General features: G+C 51.7%; 2 protein-coding genes across 4 annotated transcripts; one reads left to right on the forward strand and one right to left on the reverse strand.

Moving 5' to 3' along the window:
• Positions 1–2490: 2490 nt before the first annotated feature.
• PTMS (parathymosin) lies at positions 2491–6340 on the reverse strand. Its single transcript, XM_086760512.1, has 5 exons — positions 5996–6340; positions 5150–5221; positions 4295–4376; positions 4071–4135; positions 2491–3469 (listed from the first exon to the last, which is right to left on the reverse strand). The coding sequence occupies exons 1-5, from the start codon at positions 6041–6043 to the stop codon at positions 3419–3421; spliced, it is 318 nt and encodes a 105-aa protein (XP_086616638.1). The 5' UTR covers positions 6044–6340; the 3' UTR covers positions 2491–3418.
• A 4837-nt stretch (positions 6341–11177) lies between these two features.
• Positions 11178–21201, forward strand: MLF2 (myeloid leukemia factor 2). Of its 3 annotated transcripts, none has more exons than XM_086760295.1 (9): positions 11178–11216; positions 14416–14489; positions 16461–16587; positions 17056–17091; positions 18607–18660; positions 19086–19211; positions 19561–19720; positions 19812–20052; positions 20607–21201. In XM_086760295.1, the coding sequence occupies exons 1-8, from the start codon at positions 11193–11195 to the stop codon at positions 19988–19990; spliced, it is 780 nt and encodes a 259-aa protein (XP_086616421.1). In that variant the 5' UTR covers positions 11178–11192; the 3' UTR covers positions 19991–20052; positions 20607–21201. The 3 variants fall into 3 exon arrangements, with proteins under 3 accessions (XP_086616421.1, XP_086616412.1, XP_086616427.1); XM_086760286.1 differs by lacking the exon at positions 11178–11216 and adding an exon at positions 13754–13890; XM_086760301.1 differs by lacking the exon at positions 11178–11216 and adding an exon at positions 14081–14121.
• The last annotated feature ends 2351 nt before the right edge of the window (positions 21202–23552 follow it).

Below are 23552 nucleotides of genomic sequence, written 5' to 3' on the forward strand. Positions count from 1 at the left end.
GAAAACTAAGGTCTGGTCTACAATCACACTTGACCCAGTGGTAAGACCTGATCAAAAGACAGGTTCAGCCAGTACACACTTCCATGCAGACAATCTCTTGCAGTTTAATCCCAGCATGCCCTGACTTCTAGTGTAACTTTTGGCAAAACTGATAGCATTGAGGGAGTTCTGCCCCCAGCTGATGAGGTTAACAGATGGTCACAGGAATTAAATTAGATCAGTGGAGAATTAGCACAGAGCCCAGAAAATCGAATGAGGCCCCTGAATCCAGAGTTTGGATGCAAATCAAGCCCACAGGCAGGCTTGAGATGAAGTGCAGTGCAGAACCCTGTATCCTTAACTTTTTTTTTTCTGGAAATCTATACAACTTCTTGCTGTGATCACCTTGCCAGCTAAAATACCACCAGATACAGCATGGATTTTTGCAGGTCTAAGGAAAGGGAAGAAACTGTGCGATTTTCCATTAGGTTATCTGTAGCTCTCACCTCAAGTCAGTGACATTCCATGGATCATGAAGATGAAAAAGTGCCAAAGCAGATATTCTTCTATTTCTATAATTATAGCTATATCTTCTAACTACCCATAGACTATGACAAAGGTGTTCAATAAAACTGAATAAGATGGAAGAACTAGTGGAAGCTGTGAAGTCAAGGGGTTCATAGAGACACAGAGAACCTGGCTGGCAGCCCTTCGTCACTTCCCTCTGTCCTGCAGTGTTTCCCTCAGAGGAAACGAGGGGTAGCGGCTCACATTGCTAGCCCTGGCCTAACAACCCAGTGCTGCCTCACTTTCTTCTGGATGACCAGCTGGATAGAGGCAGAGGTACTGGTGTTGCATCCACGTAGAAAGCGGAGACAGAGTTATCTCTCCACACCTTCTCATTGGCAAGTACATTCTTCACTACTCATAGTCAGGCACTGCTGCCGTGGTGGGGAAGAAGCCTGAAAACTGTTATCGGCCCCTGCAGAGATTGTGTCATCCACTAATAATTTATCTTCAGTACCAAACAGTAAAAGGTGACTGGTCAGCAGAAAGTTTGAGAGAGTCCTGAGGACTTGCTTCAATGTGAAGGTATCTTGAGCAGAGACTAGAATCCACCATTTTTTAAAATGGAGCAATGGTAGGAACACAAAATTGCAAAAGCGCAGCTTTTTCTGCAGGCAGAACCAGCGCATTCATCACAGTGCCCAAGGCGGATGGGAGCATGAAGGGGTGTTGCAAGTTGACCCGAGGCAGCAGCTACCTTTTGACATGCTATTCACAGGGGAAAGGCACCCTAACCGGCTGCGGCTCCAGCTGCCAAGGGAGCTCAGCGGAGTGGGACGCAGCTGCAGTGAACACGGCTGAGGCTGACCCTGGATGGCAGAGAGAGGGCATGGCTGCAACGACCGTGCTGCAAGGGCCCCTGAATGCAGAGCCCAGCATACGGCTCCAGCTGGAGATGGGGATGCTCCAGGACTGGAGGGGTCTGTTTGAGCCAGGCCCATCCCTGCAGGAGGAGAAGGGCCCAAGTCCCCTCCCTGACACCCAGCTGGGAAGGAGGGAAGAGACTGAGGCAGGAGCCCTGGGGCTGTGGTGGCCCCTGGGCTGAGATGGCTCCAAACCCCATGGAGGCTCCACCAGCAAATGGGTGCTGGAGGGAGTTGTGCATCCACACCCTGCAGTGCAGTGAGATCCCACCGGGCAGGCATGCATCCCTGGAGACGCTCGTAGGTAGGAAGGGGCTTGGCAGCAGCTATCCCGCTTCCAGCACGCTTGTGTCCCTCTGCGCCCCGGGGCCAGTCCTGCAGCCAAATGTGGACATTTGGAGAAAAAGACAACTGATGTTTTGTGCCTCTGGAGACTAGCAACTGTTTGCGCTTCCAGTATCTGATCTGTTGCTGCAGCTGGACAAGCACAAAGCCACTGATGCTCAGACAAAAGTTGGTATTATTTACAGCTCCTGGTCTCGGTGGCTCATTGTGCGATTGCCAAAGTACGAGTTTAAAAAGGAAGAAACGCTCACAGCAGCTTTAAAGGTCTGCAAAGATAAAAAGACAAATGCTTGACAGATCTCTCCCAGGCAGCAGGCGGGACAAAGAACTGAAGCTGTTCCCTCATAAAACACTTCCCCGTTGCTGTGACCGATGCTGCATGGGCCGTGCCCAAAGCCAGCCAGGGCAGGGAGGCCGTAGGGCAGCGTACAGTTAGAGCAGCGCTTGGCCGCGTCCAGCAGCCACAGCTCAGGTTCCCTTTCTGTGCCTCTGTCGTCTGGTGTGGAGGCCTGACCGCAGTTTTGAGAGCTTCGCGACAGCCCTGGAGATTTATCTTGTTTGTGCCGTGCCCTCACTGTAACCGCCTGGCAGAGGGAGCAGCGCAAGACGGAGGGAGCAGGACCCATGCACGCTGGTCTCCAGCACGCAGGGGCCGTTCAAATAATTAACAGGTTCCTCTACCGACCCAGTCAGAACATAACCCAAGACGCACAGACACAACCGTCCACACAAGCTGTTTGAAATATTTTTAAACGCTTTTATTTACAGTGCTAGTTGAAAACAATATATATATTTATATCTTTCATCCTCGTGATGTCTGTGCCATAGAAAATGCTGTGGCTATATTGCCTTTAAGTTACAAAAAATGGTCACAAGAAAATCTGAAGGGAAAAAAATGGAAATCAAAGTTTGGTCCCCAATTGTTTCTCTCTTGATTTGTTTTAAAAAAGCCTCCAAATTAAAAAAAAATATGCAGTTCAGATGAAATTCGTATATAAAAACAACCCTTGTCTTCTGAAAAATTCACGAGGGCCAGCTTGCTGTCATGTAAACTTGGAAAAAAAAAAACAACCTTAAAATAAATTCTGTCTCCAAGTGTGATTTAATAGAACCATTATTTGCTTGCAATATTCTTTTTCTTTGTCTCTCAGGGTTCAACGGGAAAGCAGATGAGAGGAGGCCTAGGACGGGAAAATGCACCATGAGATCTGTGCCCGCAGCCTCCTGGACTCAGGGAGGATATCTGACAGCAGGTCTGGGGAGCAGAAGCCGTCAAGAATCTCAGTCATACTGGTGACAAAAAGAAAGGAGGGCAAGTGAAAAGGGAGGGAGAGGTGCTTGCCACGTGAGGAGCCTGGCACATGGGCCTGGCAAGGTTACGTACTGGGCCCCAGGAAACGACGAGATTCTTGAGGGAAGAGGATCATTTCTAAGTGGGGCACAGCTGAAAGGACGTGGGGAACTGGAATAACTTCAGCTGGGGAATGTCACAGATGGGCTAGATCTTCGGGTGAGGAGGACACTGCTGTCTCCCCTGTTTGAGAGCATTTCTAATCTTTCCTCATCTGAGATTGTGTGAAGCCAGAGGCAATGGACAGTGCAAGCACAGGCTGGAATGGAGGAGGAGAGATGGACGGAATAGAGGAGATGGGATGGGAGGACTCTCAAGCTGAAGACCCATTTTCTGTCTTCTGTCTCTTTGGATCCACTTCATCCTACGTAGGACATGGAGAAGGAAAAATGGGAGTTACCATCAAACAGTCACCACGCTCAGGCACGTCATTTCTCCACAAAATTCTTACTGATGCTCTTTCCTCCATATGGAAATCTCTGTTTGCCCCACCCTAAATCCACTCCTCTTTGAAGGATCTTTGCCTGACACAGCCATTCTGTCGACATAACGGTTAAGATGTGGACAGCTCCATTTGGAGGAATATCCTCGGGAGGTATAATAAGCCCAGGCTCACATCACTTCAGACAGACCCTGAGATCTGCCCCTACAAATCCATCTTCTGGCCTGAAGCCCAGAGGTCACAGGCATTTTAGGGGTCATTGCCCAGCACAATCTCAAGCACCCCGACTCTCAAACACTCAGCACAGTGAGTGCTCGCGGAAGGATTGGGATCCTGCAACGAGTCTACAGGGGTTTATTACCCACTTGCCACATCAGAGTTGTTTACCCATCTGCTGCTGAAGCAGTAATGAGACTCGAGGCCAATTTGAGATGCTCAACAACAGCATCTGCGTGGATTTGATCAGCACATAGCAGGAAACCTTGTTCCTTCTCACTGCCATTATTCTCACACAATCACTCACCTCTTCCTCCTCCGCAGATCGTTTTTCTGCATGACCATCCTGCTCTTGCCCATTCTCGTCTCCTTCTAAGCACAAGCAAGAGAGGAAATCACAGGTTAACTGAAGTAGCATTTAAGGAAATGCAATCTCACAGTCAGAGGGCTCAGAGGAGGAACTGTCCTCTATGATCTTTTGTTCCCCCACAGCCTGATTCTTCCCATTCTCCCTACACCAATTACGCCTACCTTCATCCTCATCACCGCCTTCTTCTTCATCCACATCATCAGGATTCTCTTCCTCATCCTCTTCAGCTCCATTTTCCTCATCCTGAGTAAGACAAATGGGTCAGAGCAGAAATTGGCGTCAGGATGACATTCACATGTGCTCTTTGCTGCAAGTGCAACAACAATCTCCACAGCTCCAGGCACTTCAGATTCCACTCTCAGAGTATCAAGTGAGTGACCCCTACACTGTTACTCAAAGACCATCATTCCCACCATCCCAGCTGAAACGCTCCCACCAACCAGCCTTCTTTCCAAAACCAATTCTTCCAGTCCCTCCCCACCAATACGAACCTCCTTAACTTCCACAAGCTTACATCCCAACAAGCTGCTGCCATCCCATCCCAACAATCAGAACATTTCTCTGGTTACAGGCTAATGACTTAGCCTATGCTTATAGTGCATCCGCTTCCAGATCCCTTCTGACCTTCATCGATATGCGTGTTTCCTCACTCTTCCTCCCCCCTCCCTGCCTTCTTCAACTTATACTCCTTATGCACCAGGATACTTCAGCAGCCGCAGGACCATGTCTCCTCTGCCATCTAACTCCTACTTGCCCTTGTCTCCATTCCCTTCTTTAAAGTTTTTTTCTTCTCAACGGGCCGTGCTGACTATGCTAAGTCTTTCAAGGCTCATTCTCCACAATTATCCTATAGCTCGCTCTTCATTTGCGCCTCTCCTTCATGAGCTCCACTGGCCTGTCCTCTTCCTTAATCTCTTATATTCCCTTTATATTCATTACCCGCAGCGAGCCAGGCTAACCACCCCTTATAAAACCCTCCCTGACACCTTTAAATCTGTCCCCCAGACAGGCCTCACCTCTACTATCTCCTTCTTCTTTTCTTTGTGGACTGTTTTCTCCTCAAGTTTTTCCTTCTTTTCTTTCATTTCCTATACACGAGGTGAAAAAAAACCCAAACATTCCGGTGGTCAGCGGCAAGAAAATAAAAGGTGGGGATGCTTAAACAAAGCAGGTTTAAAGCAGATGCAGAATAACGGCGAGGAAAGCATACGAGGCATTACATCTGCCCTCCTTGACAAACAAAAAGGAGCCAAAACACGTCAGAGCTACTTTTAGACAACGCACATGTGGAAAACAGAAGTACGGAAGAGTTTAACGGTGTGTTTTGGTTTGGTTTTGGTTTTTTTTTTTTTTTGTTTGGTTGAGGTTTTTTTGGTTCTTTGTTTTTTAAAGAACCTTGTCCGTAGGATCGAGGCGTTTCCGCCGCCCCCCCAACCCCGGCCTGGGTGGCCCGCGCTTTGTGTCCACACAACTTTCCGTTTGTCCGCCCGCGGGCCCCGCCGCCGTTAAACCGTCCGCTAACGGCTCCGGCGCGATCGCCCTCCCCCACTACCGCCGCCGCCGCCTTCCCCTCCCCCTCGAGCCGACTCAGCGCACGCGCCGCCCGGCCAATGGGGGGCGGGGGCGGGGCGGGGGGCGCGAGGGCCCTCGCGCCCCCCGCCCCGCCCCCGCCCCCCATTGGCCGGGCGCCGCCAGGAGCCGCCGCGCGCGCGCCCCCCACCGGCCGGGCACCTCAGGCGCCGCCGTGCGACCCCGCCGCGAAAGCGAGCGGGGATCGGCGCCCTTCACCGCTGCCCCTTCCCGCGGCGGGAGCGGCGCCAGAGCGCGGGGTGTGCGCGTGGGGCGCGCGGGGGGGGTCTCACCTTAGCGCTCAGCTCCGCCGGCGCCTCCTCGACGCGTTTTTCCGACATCCTGGCCCGAGTAGCGAAGGGAAGAGGCCGGTTGGGAACCGTCCGAGGGAGCCCCGCGCGGAGAGAGAGAGAGGAGGGGTTGGAGGCAGGGGGGGGCGGTCAGCGGCAGGAGCGCAAAGTCCCAGCGATCCGGAGGCGGCGGCGGGATCCCGCCCCGGGGGCCAAAGTACCAGGGTCTCCCGCGGTGGGGGGATACGCCGAGGAAGGGGATTTATACACCGCCCGTGACGAGGGAGGAGGGACCTGGGAGAGGGAGGGGAGAGGGACGGGAGGCGGAGGAGGGAGGGGAGAGGGACGGGCCCAGCGCCGGGGAGCGCGGCTGCCAGAACAATGTGGGCTCTGCGCTCCGCGAGAGCCAGAGGCCGACCCGCAAGAGCGGGGCGCGTACCGCAGCCCCCGCCAAGGCACCGCCTCCCGCCCCGTCGACGCCAGGTGGGGGCGCGAAGCACGAAAACGCGGCTCCACTCTGAGCCGAACCGCGGCACCATGCACTGGCCAGGGGGAACATAGCTTTCTGCCCCCAGCTCCTGCAGCACGGCACGGCACGGCACGGCCGAGGGGAGCCGCCCGTATGGCCCGGCCACCCCTCCGGGGGGAACACGGGTTGGGCGAGGAGCGGTGCTGCGGGGCAGCACTAGCGACGGCCGGGCTCACGCGGCCTCCTGCCTGGAATTTTCCACTCCAGCTGCCCGCCCTCACTCCCTCCCGCTGGAAGCGCTCCCGGCGGCGGGGCTCCTCCCGCTCGCCCCGCAGCACAGCCGGGCCCTCACTGCCCGTCCCCTCCTCCCGCGCGGGGCGGGAGCGAGGCTGCTTTTCCCGCGCTCTGTCCGCGGTGGAGGGAGAGGGCGGGGCCCGCCTCGCGCGCGCGCCGTTGAGGCAGTTGGCGGTGGTGGTGGGGGAAGGGTAGCAACCGCGTCCCGATTCCCCATATAAGGCGGGACTAATGGATGTGCGCTTGATTGGGCTATTCAAATGAGCCGTCTGCCTGGCAACAGGCTTTCCATTGGCTGTTGGGGGTAAGCTAGTTGGCGGGGCGGGGGGGGGGGGGAGCTCAGAGACGGTTGCTGCAGTGAGGCGGGAGGGGCCGCTGGCACGTGGGGCGGTGGGGAAGGCGCGCGAGGGACCGAGGGCGTGGGGCGGCAGTGGACCAGCGCCGCGCCCGTCTGTCCGTCCCCAGGGCAGGGGGTGCGCTGTAGGGCACTGGTGGGCTCGGCACCTGGCCACAGCCTCCCCTCTTGCGGCTGCCCTCCCGGGTCGGGCGGGGTTGTCCTTACTAGTGGTTTGTGAGGAGAGGGGCCTGTTTTGCAGCAGCCGGGCAGTGTGGGGCGTGGGCAACGTGTGCATCCGGCGCTTAAACCGGGGAAGCCCTCGGCGTCCTCAGCCCTGTGTGCTACTCCACCGTAACAGGGCAGGTGTTAAGGCCGCCCCCGCCCTAACGGCGGGGGCTGCGCAGCCCGAGGGGGTGCCGGTGCCCCGCTGAGGCGCTTCACCAAGGGCGGCAGCAGCTGCCCGCCGCCAGCCCGACCTCCCGCTCCAGCGGCGAGGCGGGGCGAGCGGCGGCCCGGCTGGGTGGCGTGCGGCATGCAACACTGACCCCTGCCGCCCGCCGCGCCCGCCCGCCTGCCTGGGAAACCGGGCTGGGCCCGTGCCCATTCGCGGCCCCCGCCAGCCGCGGAGGCGTTGGTGGTGCCTGCGGGCAGGGGGCGGCCCGCTGAGAAGGATCAGCGCCCCGGTCTGTCTCCTTGTAAGCAAAAGTCCTTTCTGCAGAATGGCAGGTTGTGTCTTGCAGCTGCACAGATGTTACTATAGCCGCGCGTCAGGCCGTTGTTTGTCAGCTTGAGCAGACCGGGATGACTAAATTCCTTTCACCTTTCCCAGGAGATTTATATTGTCCCACTCTTAGTCACAGGCACACACAAAAAATCTGCACGTGTTTGCAAGCCTACGTACAAAACTAAGCATGCACATGAGTACATATGGGTGTACACAGCCGCTCTCGCAGGTACAAGCCAAGGTTATGAATCCATCTGGCTGGAAAACGTACTTAGGCACGCAAGCCCTTCTCATCCTTCTGATACAAACTCATAAAGCCTCAGTGCGGGATTGAGAACTGGTGCTCCGAGTTTAATCAAATGTGTTTCAGTTGGAGCGTTTAATAGGAAAAGCAATTGTGGAACAGAGGGTAACAAGTACATATCTCCTGAAGGGAAGTAGGAAAGAGATTGGATAAAGTATAATCTGTGTGACAGGGAGGTGGAGGTCCCCACCGTGTCATCTCGTCTCCCCCGCAGCTACAGCTGCTTCTCGGATGATCTGACTAAGCTATGTTCGTCCTAGCTACGCACGCTGCATAGTGCCTGCCCCGAAGAAATAGTCATGTAACCCAGATGCAAGATCTAGACCAATACTGAAATAACAAATAATGAAAATATGCATTATTTTTTTTTTTCCTTCTGTTCCATAAAGCTGCTCTGGCCAACTTATCAGGAGGTCTGGCTGCTAGGTCATTCAAGCCCTGGTTTGCTTCAAGTACACCTCCTTCTCATCCCTCTCTTCTGCAAGGAGAAAATCTTAATTTCTGGAGCTACACCCAAAAATAGGAGCCAAAAAGATCTATAAAGCAGACATGTTGTTCCTTTCTGCTTCTGCTTGTGAGGAGACGTGGCTCATGGCTCTGCTGTTCTCTTCACCAATCCAGGTTTCCTTTCCTTTACACGCTTAGCTACTGAAAATGCAAAACTACACCAACACGTGTTCCTCAGCAGAGACATTTTCACATTAATGCACAAACAGGCCTTGACACAACAGCCTAGAGGAGAGAAAAGCAGGGATTATATTCAGTGGTGTCGCTGTGCCCAAAGCGCCTGGCTGACACAGACAGCACAGATGCAAACAGACAAACACCTGTTCATGAAAGGGAAGCATGTTTCCAGCAGCCTGTAGGATGGGGCCCCTTGGTCACCTCTACAAACTGGTGCGCTACCTGTGACCTCTCCCTTCCCCCCAGCACTTGCAGCGTGCAGCCCCACCTTTTCCCTTCCATGCTCCCCACCATGTCCTCTGCAATTTTTACCTCATCTGTTGCTTCCCAGCTTTTGCCTCCTACCTGTAGTCTTGGCAGCATCCTTCCCACAGCCCTTTCCCTGGCTTCCCTTTGTGACATCCTTTATCCCACGTACAAAATTAATCTCACATCCCCCCCTTCGGTTACCACGTGTCCCATTTTGCCCTGCATGCCTTTTTCAAGTATGGTTTTCCCCTTAAATCCTATGTGAAACTCTTCTTTGTGCCCTATGACATGCCCGCTTCTGCACCCCAACTCTTCTTGCCTTTCAGATCCTGACAGTGAGATTCCCTTGGCTTGTAGCGCGCAGCCATCTCGTTCAAGCCCTGAGGGCATCCCTGAACTGCCTCACATAACTATTCCCCATGTCTTCTGCTCTTCCATCCAATTTGTGCCACTCGGCATTTCATCTGCCAGATCGACACGCAGCTTTTCTCTGCTCCCCTCTCCCATCTGTTTTTCCCTTTGTTGCCAGTGCGAGTATACTCATTGTGCGGTCTGCAGATGCGAGTCCCTTTTCAGCATGTTCTGTAATCTTGGCCTCAAGTTGCTTTGCCGACTCAGCAGAATAGATTCCATCCTTTTCAGAGTCCTATGTCCTTAAACAAAATGAGAGAGGTGCAGAACTTACATGATGTATCATTGTTCGGGAACATAGACACTGTGTGTGTCTGCCTGCAGCCCGGACAACAATACAGATGTAATTTTCTCTGTACAATAAGCTAAAATTTTTGTGCTGTACGCTGTTTGTGTTTTGCATTCACGCAGGTGCGTGCAGGTGTTTAGATGCAGTACATACCCATTTGTGTACAGTGGTGATATTTTCTGTTACATGCATTTACTTTTGTGCGTATAGAAAATAATATGGTCATTTTCTACTGAGGCTTGTGTTAAGCTTGCGCGTGTGTGTCTTCATACGCAAGCACGTGCTTGCACATGTGTATGGGCTTTCATGCCTAGTATGTATTTTTCTGCTTCTAGCATATGCAGGGTTCACGCACCTAGAAGCAAGTATTTATGCATTTTGTTTAAATACCTTGCTAGTCTTGTCACTGTATTGTGTTGTGGGGGGTGGGGGGGGATGCAGGACACTTTATTGTTTGTGTTGAAGGCTGAAATAACTGTGAACCATTTTCTGAGCAAAAGCGAAACACAATACTGGGTTATTTAAATAATTTTATTTTGGGAGCTAACTCATTAGTGGTTCCAAAGCTCTTTCAAACTGTTTGCTGAACGACAAAAGAGCAGAAGGTTGCGCATTTGCATTAACTTTTCTTAGATTTACATAAATTCAGACACAAAGAGTTATCTGTCCTTTTACTTAAAGTGAAACTAGCACAACCTCAATGTGCAGAGGGAATGTGTTTGAATGCATTTATGTATTTAATCCACACTGGTCATCTTTCTGTCCTGTGTCCGTTAAAAATCCAGCCAGATAATCAGCTTTGTTCTTCCTTCATGATGCTGAAGTCAAGAGGAAATACCCAAGAATTCAACCACTGGCCAATTTTGCACTGGGAAATGGCTTCCTGAGAGGCAACACATTTAAAGAAGCGCTGCAGAGGGCGGGGAAGCATTGTAGGTGACCGGAACAGAAGAAGCAAGAGAAGTAGAAGGGAGTTGATGAGGGGTGACACGGCCTGTCAGAAGACTAGAAAGGGGAGGGAGGTTTTGAATCGTGATTTTTGTGAACTTCTCTTTGCTAACACAGCACAGATGGAGGTCGTGGTTCTCACTCACAGCGTGACAGACACATTCTTAACACAAGCAAAATATGCTGAAAGTAATCGCTGCCACACAACACAAGCTGCAGCCACCACAAGCTGGGTCCAGCATCCCAAATACGAATTGTCGCGTTTGGGGCCAAAGCAGAGCTATCCTTCACTCAGGGTGCCCTTCATCTGAGGTCAGAGTTAGTTGTTGGGTGAGGATTACGTAACAGGCACAGACGAAGGGAACCAATGAGGAAACGGCTGTGGGTAGCTCTGACTTCTGATAACGAGGATTTCTTTGTTTTACAGGCGTCCACAGGGGCCCTGGAACATATGGACGCATTAAGAAGCCATTTCTGTCTTCCTGGCCAAAATGATCGGTCCCTGGAAGCAGCAGGTAACAAGGCATGATTTTTTTTCAGTGCACTTTTACCTTCACCACGTCATACCCGGTTTGCTTTTAAAATGCTTTCACCATGGCTGCCCCTTTGGCTGACTGTGCCGCTGAGGGCGGCGGGGATGCTGTGGGGGGAGGCTGCCTGGCAGCAGCTGGCAGTAGGCGGGAGAGAAGGTGGAGCTGAGGGCTGCGCCGCCATTCATCCCTCTGCCGTTTTGCCCTTCGCTCACCTCCTCCTGGCTGCCTGCAGAGCGCCTTCTTCCTCCCATCCTCCACTGCCTCCAGCACAACCTGGGCAGCTTTAAAAAACAGAAGAAAGGAAATGGAGAGACATAGTTAACGGCTTTTTTTCATGACGGAAAACAGAAGCAGCCTAAATAGAGTGTGACAGGAGCAAGATCGGAGTGTTGCTTTTCATTCCCACCCTCACGTGCTTCCTTATCCGAACCTCGCAAATGGCCATCCCCTTGGTGCACGTTAGACATAATGTTGTGAGTGCTGTACAGAAACCTCTCCTACAAATAGTGTGGCAACACAGCTTCTGATTTCCTCAGAACTGTGGGCTTGTCCACGTTCCAGAAGAAGGTTGCGTCTCCAATTCCTCCTACCAGGGTTTCACCCAGCCTTAGCCACCAGCACGATTCTTTGTGAGCTAGATTCCCTCAAGATTTGCTGAAGCGGTGGTGTTGCTGGCAATGTAGGCTTTGGTAACATAGGTTCATCAAGTGTAAGGGCTGCCTGTAAGGCTACAGAAATACCCAGTAAGACTCACAGCCTCAGCCCCCAGTCTCATAAACTCAGCCCCTTGGGTCACAGGCCACTTGCAGAGGAGCAGCATTAGGGACAGAAAAAGGATCTGCAAAGCAGTATTTGTTTCAAACTCCGTTCTGTTCCTTCCCTATCTCTGTGTTTGGAAGGTAGCAGTGCCTGACTTAGTATTGGGGAAAAAACTGAGGGGATCCTACCATCTCTAGGACATTCCAGGAGAGGGACGTATCTGAGGGACAGCAAGTCATTTTATCCCAGATCTGGGGAAAAAAAAAAAAAAAAAGGATATGCTTACATTCTTGCTCAAGAAGCTCTTTGCCTGCCTTTGAATCCTGCCACTCAAGGTCAGCTCCCCACACTCTAATCAAACACCAGGAGAGCCTCAGAGCAAAAGGAAAACACACCAAACAGGAAAGGCTTTCCAGACTGGAGGTCTCTCTGAAGGATGATTCAGGGTTGCAAAAGAGGCGGCAAAGAGGCTGAGACAGCGTTCGCAGAGGCTCAGTGTGAACTTCAGTGCTCACAGATCAGCTCCGAGCTGGTGACAGGAGCGCGTTTCAGCAGCTCACCTACGACGAGGCTCCCTAAGGGGCACTGCCTGAGAGGTCTGCGCTGCTCAGCCCTGCCCTGCCTCCCCCTCGTGATCCTGCACCACTGTGCTGTCCACAGCCTCCATCTCGTGGACATTAGTTTCAGCCTCTGAGGAATGCACTTACTGAATGCAGTGGGGGACATTTGAAGAGTTGTCTGCATACACACAGGCACGGGCCTCCAGTGAGAGGTCTTCTGTCCTTTCTGGACACCAAACAGTTTTGAGACCTGCTGTAGCAAGAAGTATTGCCAAGTCCCCTATGCATTCCACCACATAAAGCATGCTACCAGGTAATTTTCCTCTGTCGGACTCCGAAATCCAAGGACGTGGCTTCTCCCACAACCCAGGAGTTCGACTTCTCAACCACATCTTGCAAACTGCTATTTCCAGTCTTCTGGCACGGGTTTAGTCTGGCTCCTGCGCAGAGTGGGCAGGATGCAACAGCCAACAAAAACATGGCTAAGGAAGTGAGCGCTGGTCTCAGGCTGCAGTGAGTCAGTCTGCTCTCTTCCTTCTAATCCAGCAGAGCAGGCGGCAGCCGAAGGCAACCAGCGTTCCCTGGGGATGGTGACGGAGGCCGTCACCCCACTGATTTGTGGAAGTTCCTCTCCACGGCTGTAGGTACCTGTGCTTCATCTGTGATGCCCAGCAGCTCCCCACAGGCAGTGACAACGCACAGCCAGCTTCAGAGTACCTTCCCTGTTCCTGCCCGGCAGAGCACTGGTGTGCGCGCGCCGTGCGCGCTCTCAGCGCAAGGCAGCCAGGTCTGTCGGTGCCCCCTGCGTGCCCAGGCCAGGGGCAAAGCAAAGGGCTGTCCTGGCAGCGGCCCAGGCGCAGCTGCAGACTGGCGGTGAAATAACTGGGGGTATCACCGACCGCCGGGGTTATCGCTGATGGTGAGCTGCCCCGTGGCAACCTCCATCTCCTCTGTGGTGGCCCCCAGCCGGTGAGTGCGGCAGAGGCGCCGCTGACCATGCTCCCTCTTGTTCTGATCCTTCGGGCGCTCGCCTCGTCCAGCAGCTGCCCCTCTTTTACCGAAGCAGGAGGTGACCAACACCCCCGGTGCCCGTCCGCCATCGCCTCTGCCCGAGGAACAATGGCCCCTTGTGACCGGACATGTTTTCACTTGCTGCCAGCTGCAGCTCGCTCCCAGACCCACCAGGCACTGCCGTGCGCCGGGCCGGTTGGCATCAGCCGCACCCCGCCGCTCCGGTGCCCGCCGCTGCCGCCCCGAGGCCTCCCGGACGGGCTGCGGAAACCGCCGCACCGGCGTTCGGCCTGCGAGCCCTGAGGCGTCCCGGCCGCGGCGGAGGGGTACGGGGCTGCGGGGTGCGGGGTGGCGGCGGCTGGGGCCTGCCCGCCGCCAGGGGGCGCTCTGCCGAGCGGCCCTTCCGGCCGGGGCGCGAGGCGGGGCCCGCCTTCCCCCGCTAAGCGCGTCTCCGCCCGGGCCGGGGCGAGCGCGCATGCGCAGGGCGAGCCGGCTGGAGCTGGAGCGGGAGGGGTGACGGGGCGAGCGCGGTCCCAGGCCGCGATGGGAGCGGAGGCGTGAGCGGCCCCGCAAGGCGTCCGGCTGCCGTGGGAGGGGAGAGGGCTGCGCCTGCCGCTCGGCACCCACCAGCAGGCAGGGGGAGGGGCGCGGCGGGCGGGGCCTGGGGCCGGGGGGCCGCGGGGGCATGGGGGGGGGGGGGGGGGTTCGCGGCCTGGCGCGCCGCGGGGGGAGGGCTGCCGTCACCTGCCCGGGATGGGGCGGTGCAGGAGATGCGGGGCGGGGGGGGGCGGTTCCGCTGCTCGTCCCCTCCCCGGCCTCGGCCGTGCTCACCCCCCTTCTCCCCTCCGCAGAGGCCGCCCTCGACTGAGGGAAGCATGTTCCGGCTGATGAGGGATGGCGAGCCGGAGGACCCCATGTTTGCCATGTGAGTCGAGCTGGGCCCCGTCCGGGGGGGGTCTGCGGCACGGCGGGATCGCCCCTGGGGGGCGGGGGGGGGCAGGTGTGCCCTGCCCTCGCGTCCGAGCAGGCGGGCAGGGGGCCTTCTGGGCCGCGGGAAATACCGCAGCGCAGCAGCTGTCTGGGGAAAAACACAAACGTTCTCTTAAGGAGCAGCACAGGGAATAACCTGGTTCGCGTTGGTCTGATTTCGGTGATACTAGAGGAGGAAAGCGTAATTAAATAAAGTAGGCCAAAAGGCATTGCAACTGTCAGAGGAAGAGAGGGCTGGAATACCTAATCTTTTTCTTTGCGTAAGGATTTCTTTTTTTTTTCCTATACAAAGTAGGATTTCAGTTCAAATAGGTAAAATCTACTGTTCCATCCAGTGTTTGTTGCTGTTCTGCACAAGAAGTAATTAATGGAGCTGGAGAAGCCTGCTAAAACTATTGTCAAGTTGTGAGGAACTAAGTAAAGAGAAGACAACAAGTAATTTTGAAATACGAGTCTTGAAATCTCACAAAGCTCCCAAGAACTCTTCCTGGGATTCTTTTTACTGAATGTTTTTGTTTCTGTCCACAGTCCAGAAGTTGGATGCTATTGATAAATTTTGGCAGTGAAACGAAGTTGGCAATCCTTGATAAAGTGCATAAGGAGTAGACTGTAATACAGCAATAATTTGATTGTGTTAAGCATGACACTAGTAGAAATTTGGTGGAATTAATTTATATAGAAGAATAAAGGCCTTTTTTTTTTTTTGCTTATATAATTGGTAATAAGCAAAAATTTTATCAGCTGGAAACAAATTAGCAGGAGAGGAGACCTTGATGTCCCAGTTAGTCACAGAATGATTGTGTGTTCTCATTGATGTGGCAGGCGTGAGTCTAACTTTTATTATGTGAAGCATTTCCAGTAGAGACAGAAAAGTATTGGTTTGTAGTAGGTGCTTTTGTGATCTCAGTAATACTATACGCTGTTGAGGTTATTCATGCTCATAGAGAGGAGTAAGTACAGACTGTAAGATGTGCAGAGAAACGCTATGGTATTTCCCAGACTTTTTTTACTCTGGCCACTGCGTTCTGTGATCGTTTGTCCTTATTCTCCTTTTTCTCTCCTTGCTCGTCCAGCATGTGTGAATGCATACAGGCCTCAAAGTGGAGGCTGAAAAAGAAGGAAAGGAAGGAAAACGAGTTAGGGACTCCAGTTACTGTTCCTTTTCTCTCTCAAGTCTGCAAAAGCTCTGTGTGGCCTTTTGACAGGTGTACGCATAGTATTGCAGGAAAACAGCAGGTGAAGATTACTTGTAGCAGTGGGATATCACACAGTGTCTGGCTATGCAGTCTATTGTGGAGTTTTCAGTTTTGGATTTGAGTGTGTTTGTGTACATGTAGGGGTGAGAGGCCAGTATCTAGGATCGCATGCTCTCTGGTCCCATTAAGTGTAGTCCTCTCTTTGCAGCCAGGAGAGTCTTCATGCACCTCCCTGTAAAATGAAGAACTGCTCTTCTAGAGGGGTTTGATTGTTTAGCAGAACTGTTAGTGTAGAGGGTTTTGATGGCACAAGGGGAAATGGGTGTGAATTGATGGTGGTACGTGGACTGCAGATCTGAGAAGTGGCTTTCATCTGTTAGAGCAGTGAGCCTTGGCCATGCTTGGCACTAAAGTGTTAATGAGAGCGGAACACCAAACTATTGAACAGGTATCGTTTCGTGCCTGAGGGGGATTCTGTGGTGTAATACCTTCTATTACAAGAAATAAGATGGAATCCAGAGGTCCCTTCCAGCCCCAATGATCACCACAAGTAGCACCGAGTTCTTAAGCAACACGGGATTCTGGATTTTCAGCTTGGAAAGGAATGTACAGTTACATAAGAGAAACTCAAAGTCAGAATGGGTGGATTATGCGGGGATTTGTCTTGTGTTGTCCCTTCCTCACTGTTGTTCTCTCAACCTTTCTGAAAGGGACCCTTTTGCGATGCACCGGCAGCACATGAACCGCATGCTTTCTGGAAGTTTTGGGTTCGGCCCGCTCCTTGGCATCACTGATGGGACCACACCTGGGGCTCGCCAGGCTGGCCGTAGGATGCAGGTAAAAGAGGGGCTGAGTACGGGATAGAATTTCTTAAACTTCCTCGTTAGCTTCTGTCTTCCACCATGATTGGGTTGGGCATGCCCCTCACCTTCACACGGATAGTGGGGACAGAATTAATCTCTAAAACAGTGGTGTTCTTGTACTTTTCTTTACTCCACATGCATGAATACATTGAACGCAACTGCGTTCTAGGTTGGATGGGAGGAAGGGAAGAAATAAGTGTTATTTCTCAAGGCCATAAATTGATATAGTTGGGGGAAATTTAGGAGCGTCACCTTCTGTCTGGTTTGTTAGGGATGGTATGGTTTGAACTGCTGTGAGTCTGTGGCGCACTTCCATGAGCTGTTTGTTGGGCTGGAGTGTTCCTAGTTCTGTTTCCGAGAAGGATGAGGATGTTCGGAGGAGGATCTAGTGTTCAGCTGTTGCAAGGTCATTCTCTGTTCTGTTTTTCTGTTGTCCTGACAGGCAGGAGCTGTCTCACCCTTTGGGATGCTCGGCATGGTAAGTTCTGTGCTTTTCTGGGTCAAATTAGAGGCTTTCCAAATAGTGGCTCCATACTGAGATTCATCAGCGCTGTGTGCAGCCAGTGCTAAAATGTAGCCATCTGTGAGCAAGACCATCTATCCTAAGGGGCAGTGAGGGTGGGAAGGTGTGAAGAAACCAGAACTAGCTCTAAATTTGTAGTGAATATGGAAGAGGATACTGAATTGAAACTGGAGGCAGCTGGTTTCTCTTGGACCTCTCTCATGGAATTGCTATATGACTTCAGGCCTTTCCCTTGTTTCCCCTCTATAATGTTTTAATCTGGTCTGCGAGCTGTTTTAGAGAAGAGACTCTTAACTCTTTTTATATGGAGAGGTGGTATTTGCACCTTGACCAGAGAAGAGCTCTAAAGCTGTTATAGCACAATATTTCATAGGAATGGGGACAGTTACTATCTGGGAAGAGCAGATAGTCTCTTAATAACCTCATATGTCTGAAAAGAAGCTGCAGATCTGTTTGGAGGTAATGAAGGCACTGTGACGATGCGAGGAAAAGGGTTGGTCATCGGTAGGCAGAGGTGATTATTTAACCTCCTTTGCTAGTTGTGGCGGATGAAGAAGCCAACAGAATACTTCAGGTGAACAGGACTGGAATGAGAACGGCTGTGTGTATGTGAGAACGTTGTGCTTGGAGCGTGCTGATCTCTGTCATCTACTAAAATAATACAGTGGAAATAGGTTATTCCGGATCCAGCAACTTTAGCTGCCTTGCTCTGCAGGATTGCCTCAGTGAAAGAGCCTAAGCGTCCTGGAATTGTAGCTCAGAGAAGGATTAATAAGAATACAAACAGATAGACTTCAAAGGATAATAGCATTGCGTGTGAGTACTGCTCTGCTGGAAACGAGAACAAGAGGCTACTCGAGGAAACAAAAAAAACCGTCGAGTTTAAACTGACATAGTAATTTTGTTTACTTATTGCACAATTAACCTGAGAGACCTGCTGGCCCAGTATATTGCTGCAGCCTTCAGGTTTACAAGATTAAAAAGTCAGGTGTTTGTAGGGAAAATAAGAAAACTTGTTATTGTGTCGAATACAATCAGAGGGAAGTTTCTTGTGGTTTAAATTAAGAGTTGACAGCAATGAGGTGAAAACATCATTGAGGATGACTGCATTAGGGTTAAGATCGTTGCTAGTGCGCATCCGGAGATTTCTTCTCTTAGCTTTAGCTTTGCTGAGTGCCCAGACTCACAAACCCCAGTGCCTCAGAAGTCAGACCCAAACTAAAAGAACAACCTTTGCCGTATCCAGAGAGCTCTGGAGAGCCAGAACACTTGGGCAGTGCAACCTGAGAGAATGGAGAGAACAGCAGCCCCAAATCATGGGGTTTTTTCTGCACTACTGAACGAAAGGGAAAAGAACCAGTTTTTTTTCTTAGGCAGCAGTTTTTTGTTCCCTGCAGGTAGTTTGTTGTTTTTTTCCTCCTGTATCTGTCCAAACTGACTGTTCTTGTGTTCTCTTTACCTTTGTATCAGGCAGGTGGCTTTATGGATATGTTTGGGATGATGAACGACATGATTGGAAACATGGTAAGAACCCACCATAAACCAGTCTGTACTGAGGGGAGTACGGAGCGTGCTCCTGCCATCTCCTCTAATGTCTCCCACCTTGTTATGCTGCTTTGGTATGGGCTGTGCTCAAGCGGCCAAGGTGGCAGAGGCTGTAAGCCTTGCCTCATGACCAGGATTCTGTGATAGAGAGCTTGTTCCTGTGGCGTACCCTCTGAGTGCAGGCAGGAGAGATGGGTGAGGAAGGAAGTGTGGGGGTAGACTTGTTTAGCAAGAAACAAGAATTAATTTAACAGGAAGATGTGTTCTGCAGAAAGATGGACCCATGGGGATTATAATCTTCCTATTGCAATTTCTTCCTGCTTTGTGGTATAGAGAGAGAATTAATTGCCATCTCTTCTTCCCTGCCATTCCTTCTTTATACCATTTCCCATATCTTTATGCAGGAGCATATGACAAGCGGTGCTAACTGCCAGACATTTACCTCCTCAACTGTCATCTCCTATTCCAACCTGGGTGATGGGCCTAAAGTCTATCAGGAGACCTCAGAGATGCGTTCAGCACCTGGCGGGGTAAGGAGAAGGCTGCAGTGCATCTTCCCAGCACGAGGCTGCTGGTTTTGCTGTGGGTGGGTAGACTTGGTTTGGTGGCTCAGTGCTGGCCACCCACAGCACTTCTGCTTCGCAGTCAGTTGCAGTTCGAGGAGCACATTGTGACTCACAGAACCGTGCTGAGGGCCATTGGGAGGGGCTGGGAAGTGCTGGCAGGGGAGAATCCGTTTTTCCCTCTTCATTATGTCGCATGTGACATCCTGGGAGTGGTGGCAGTGCCACGTGACTGAAATATTGCAGGCGAGAATCAGCCTTATGGGGCTGGGAGAATGAACTAAAATGTTGATCCCACACGGGACTCTGCCCTCAGATCCGTGAGACTAGGCGGACCGTAAGGGACTCAGACAGTGGCTTGGAACAGATGTCGATCGGACACCACATCAGGGAGCGGGCCCACATCATGCAGCGGTCCCGGAACCATCGCACGGGTGACCAGGAAGAGAGGCAGGACTACATCAACATGGATGAAAGTGGGTACAGCCCATGTCCCCCTCCCAGCAAACCCAGATGCTGCTTCCCCACCTCCTCCCTGTCTGAGCTTGTTCTTCTTTCCTCGTGTAGGTGATGCAGCTGCATTTGATGATGAATGGAGGCGAGAGACGTCCCGTTTCCGGCCGCAGCGGGGGCTCGATTACCGGCGTCATGAAGGTGGCAGTGGCCGGCGGGCTGACGGGACTCGTCTTGCGATCCAGGGTCCTGAGGATTCTCCTTCCAGACAGTCCCGTCGGTATGACTGGTGAACCCAGAGCAGACCTTGTCGGGGGTGCAGCGTGGCCACCCCCAAATCTACCTACACGCTCTTGTAAGTCTTAACAGCCTTTTTTCCTCATCTTCCTCACCTTCCACTGCGTGGCTGCCTCTTAGCCATATGATTTTATTTTGTTTTTCATTGCCCCAGTCTTATATTCTTTGGAAGTGTTGATTGGAAATGGGTTTTCCCATGTAATCTAGAGAGTGGGGGGAGGTGGGAGTTTTGAGGAAATAGTATTCTGAATGGGAAGGTGGAAGCTGTTCGTTAGCTTTGTCATCAAAAAAGTGTGGTGTCATCCTTAACTGATGGTTGAAATGGTATGAAATGATGTAGGACCACGATCCGTAGAGTGTTTATACTGTCATTGTGTGCAATGTAGAGACCATTTGCTGTCAATCTGGCTTGAAATACAAGTGCTGGTTACTGCTTTCCTGTGTTTTGAATGGGGTTCACTAGGATGCAATCCAGTGCTTGAAAAGGGACTTTTCTTCCTCCTTTTTTTTTATGATCTAGACATGAGGTTTAAACATGTATTTATCTGTCTTCTCTGCTACTTCCTATTCAGCACTTACTCTTTTTATGTTCTCTGTTTCCCTTCCTCCCAGGTACAGACAGTGCAACTCTGAAGCCCCTTCAAAGCACCACTTGGACCTTCCTCAGTTTTAGTATTAACTCCCCTCCCACTTAAGAATTGAAACAAAGCAACTAATCTTCTGCATTGCTCTTTTTTGCCCCGTTTGGGTGCTGCAGTGGGGCATGGGGAATCTCACTGATGTCCAAGGAACGCATTAATTGCCCATTCCCTTTCTGCTCTCCCTTGGATCGGTTCTTTCTGCCAGTAGCAGTGGGCCTGAGGAGCTGCCACCTTGCCTCTTCCATCCTTTCTGCTCTTTCTGTGCTGGATTGGGCTGGTTCTGAAGTTTATGTTTAGTCCCCTGTGAAAGAAATATAAGGGAATTCTGCTAGAACCCCGTGTCGGTCCCCCCACTGGGACAGAGGCTTCGATTCCCCTCCTGCTCCTTGGTGCAGCTATGGAGAAAGCAGAAGGACGTGTGCGTTAGAGAAGGGAGGAGCAGAACAAAAGCTGGATCAGCCTGTGGGTCCCCCCCCCCGACCTCTCTTCAGTCAGCTCCCCCACTTTTTTAATTTGTGAAACTTGTAACTAGATGTTTACTGAATAAAGAGACAAACTGTAAAGAATTGTTGGATCAGTCTTTACCTTCAGCTGACCTAATTGTGCCTGCTGTGGAATTTAAGTAACCTCTTTCATGTCCTTGGGAAATTGCTGAGGAGAAACTTGGTGTTTAATTCTAAGGCTTTCCTTTCTTATAGAAAATAGCCTCATAGCCTTCCCGTGTAGTTCCGAAGTGAGACAATGCTTAACATGGAAATTGTGACAGAAGACCCAAGAACCCACCATTTGCCAAAATACCCTTTAATTGCTGTAGCTTTGCTCTGCACTCGAGGGGGATTGGTTGGTCTTTCTTGCTGCCTGGTCATCTGTGCAGCCCTGAATTGGGCTTCTGGGGTTCCTACAAGGCCAGGGAATATTTCCATTATTTTCTCATTATTTCCCTGCAACTGAGGCTGACATTGTTACGAGTGCCTTTTTCTTAACTTCTTCAGTATTCTGTGAAACTTGAGAGGCATTAGGAATACAGGGCTAGGGAAGATCTCCTGGGTTCTTGGGCCAGTTTCCCACTCCAACGCGCACCCTTTCGTAAACCTTTTTATCAAGTCACTTGGAAGAAAAGGCAGGAAATTGATGCATGACTTCCACTTGGAAGTGGTGTGCTGGGATGTTGCTGTATATTCTCATGTTGTACATCTGGGCACTAACAGAAGGACAGACATCTCGCTGAGGACTGACTATCTTGCCCAGAAAACAAGACGCAGAATCCAGCCCCTGAAAGCTTAGGGCAGAATTTGCACATCCTCCACCCCTCAAGGAAGTGCAGCGCAGAGCCTTAGCTGATAGCAGGCTCTGTCTCCGTTTCCCCGTGCTGTTTTAACCCATAGCAAACCCCAAGTCCCGGTCTTCAGATGATGGCTCCACGTCCAGGTGCAGTTGTAGAGGCCTCTGGCAACCGGGAGAGTGAAGGAAGGGACTGTGGTTGAGACAGTGAAGTAAGCGTTGGAGGGGAATAAGCCAATGACCTGCTGGGAGTGGACTGAGTTTCTGGAGATGTCATCGTCAAGGCAGGCCCTGAAGAAAGCAAGGGCAAAGGAGGAGCTACATAGAAAAAAGCAGGGCTTGGGAGAGGTTTAGTGGTGGACAAATTGTTGTGGGTTTGCCAGACTTTGAGAGGAGGAACTGGAGCAGCAGCAGCTCTCATCTCAGTGTTGGTCCTGAGCTGGAGCAAGATGTGGGACCTGGTGCTTTGATCCAGCGAAAAGCCAGCTGAGCTCAGAAAGGTGCTTATAGCATCAGGACAGTGCCGGCAAAGTTCGGAGCACTCTTTGAGGCAGTATCTGAGAGAGAACAGGGAGATGGGCATGGTGGTGAGGATTAACCTAGCCCTTTAAGATGTGAGGATCCATTCCAGCTTGGTCATGGAATTTCTAATCTTGACAGAGAGCAGATAGAAATGTGGTAACCAGGATGTCAGTGGTATGAGCTGTTACAATGGTGACTCCCTACAGACTGGGATGACACTTGGGCAGGCGTGCCTCTTTCTCAAAGAGAGATTCTTTTATCTGGATTTGGCCTCTGCGCCCTGTTAGGTGCTGTCCTGCTCACGGATCTGGGACCCTTGTGTGCTCTGGCACTCCGTGGTGTCTGGGAGTGTGATTTACCCAGCTGCTTGAGCCTTGTGGTCCTTTCCAAGATCTTGGCCTGCAGGCATGATGAGGCTCTGGTGGTCTAGGGAAATGGAGAAGAGGTTGAGTTAAGATGAGGACCTTGTGTTAAGGCTGGGAAGCAGAGACGGGAGCCCAGGAGAGAGTTTTAGAGATCCCAAACTGAAAAGTAAGTACGGGAAGTGTATTGGGAGTGTCTCCCCTTCACTAGTCCTGAGGCTGACACGGTATATTAACCTCTGACTTCAGAGAGCAGGAGGTTTTTTCCCCACAGAAGGGAACCTCCCTTGACTCCTCCAGTCCTGTAAGGCTGTTCTTCACCTGCTGCTTGGGGTTCTGCTGAAGAAGCCTTCTCAGCTGCTGCAGGCTGGCATTGATCTGGGCACAATGATGATTTTTGGTTGGTGACTTGAGGGACTCTCAAGAAGAGGAGGGAATGAGAAGGCAAGGAAAAAGACGGCAGATCTGTAACCCAGCGTGTGTCAGATGCACTGCCACTGGTGCCTTTTGCTGATTATGAGTTGTGCTTGGCTGTCTCCTTTTCACCAATACTCTGGTGATGAAAATTCACTTACTGATCACTGGCATAGGTTATTACTCCAAAGGAAGAACACGCAGAGAATTGCATGGAGGCAACAAAAAGGTGAGTGCATAACCAATGATTTACTCCTCTTCCTTTGTCTTTAAACAAGCTGTGAGAAGCTCTAAGTTGTAAGCACGTACATGAGCGTGTGCGCAGCACTACTCTAATT

This window comes from Chlamydotis macqueenii, chromosome 1, assembly GCF_036417535.1.
Source record: "Chlamydotis macqueenii isolate bChlMac1 chromosome 1, bChlMac1.mat, whole genome shotgun sequence".
In the NCBI taxonomy this organism is placed as follows: Eukaryota; Metazoa; Chordata; class Aves; order Otidiformes; family Otididae; genus Chlamydotis; species Chlamydotis macqueenii.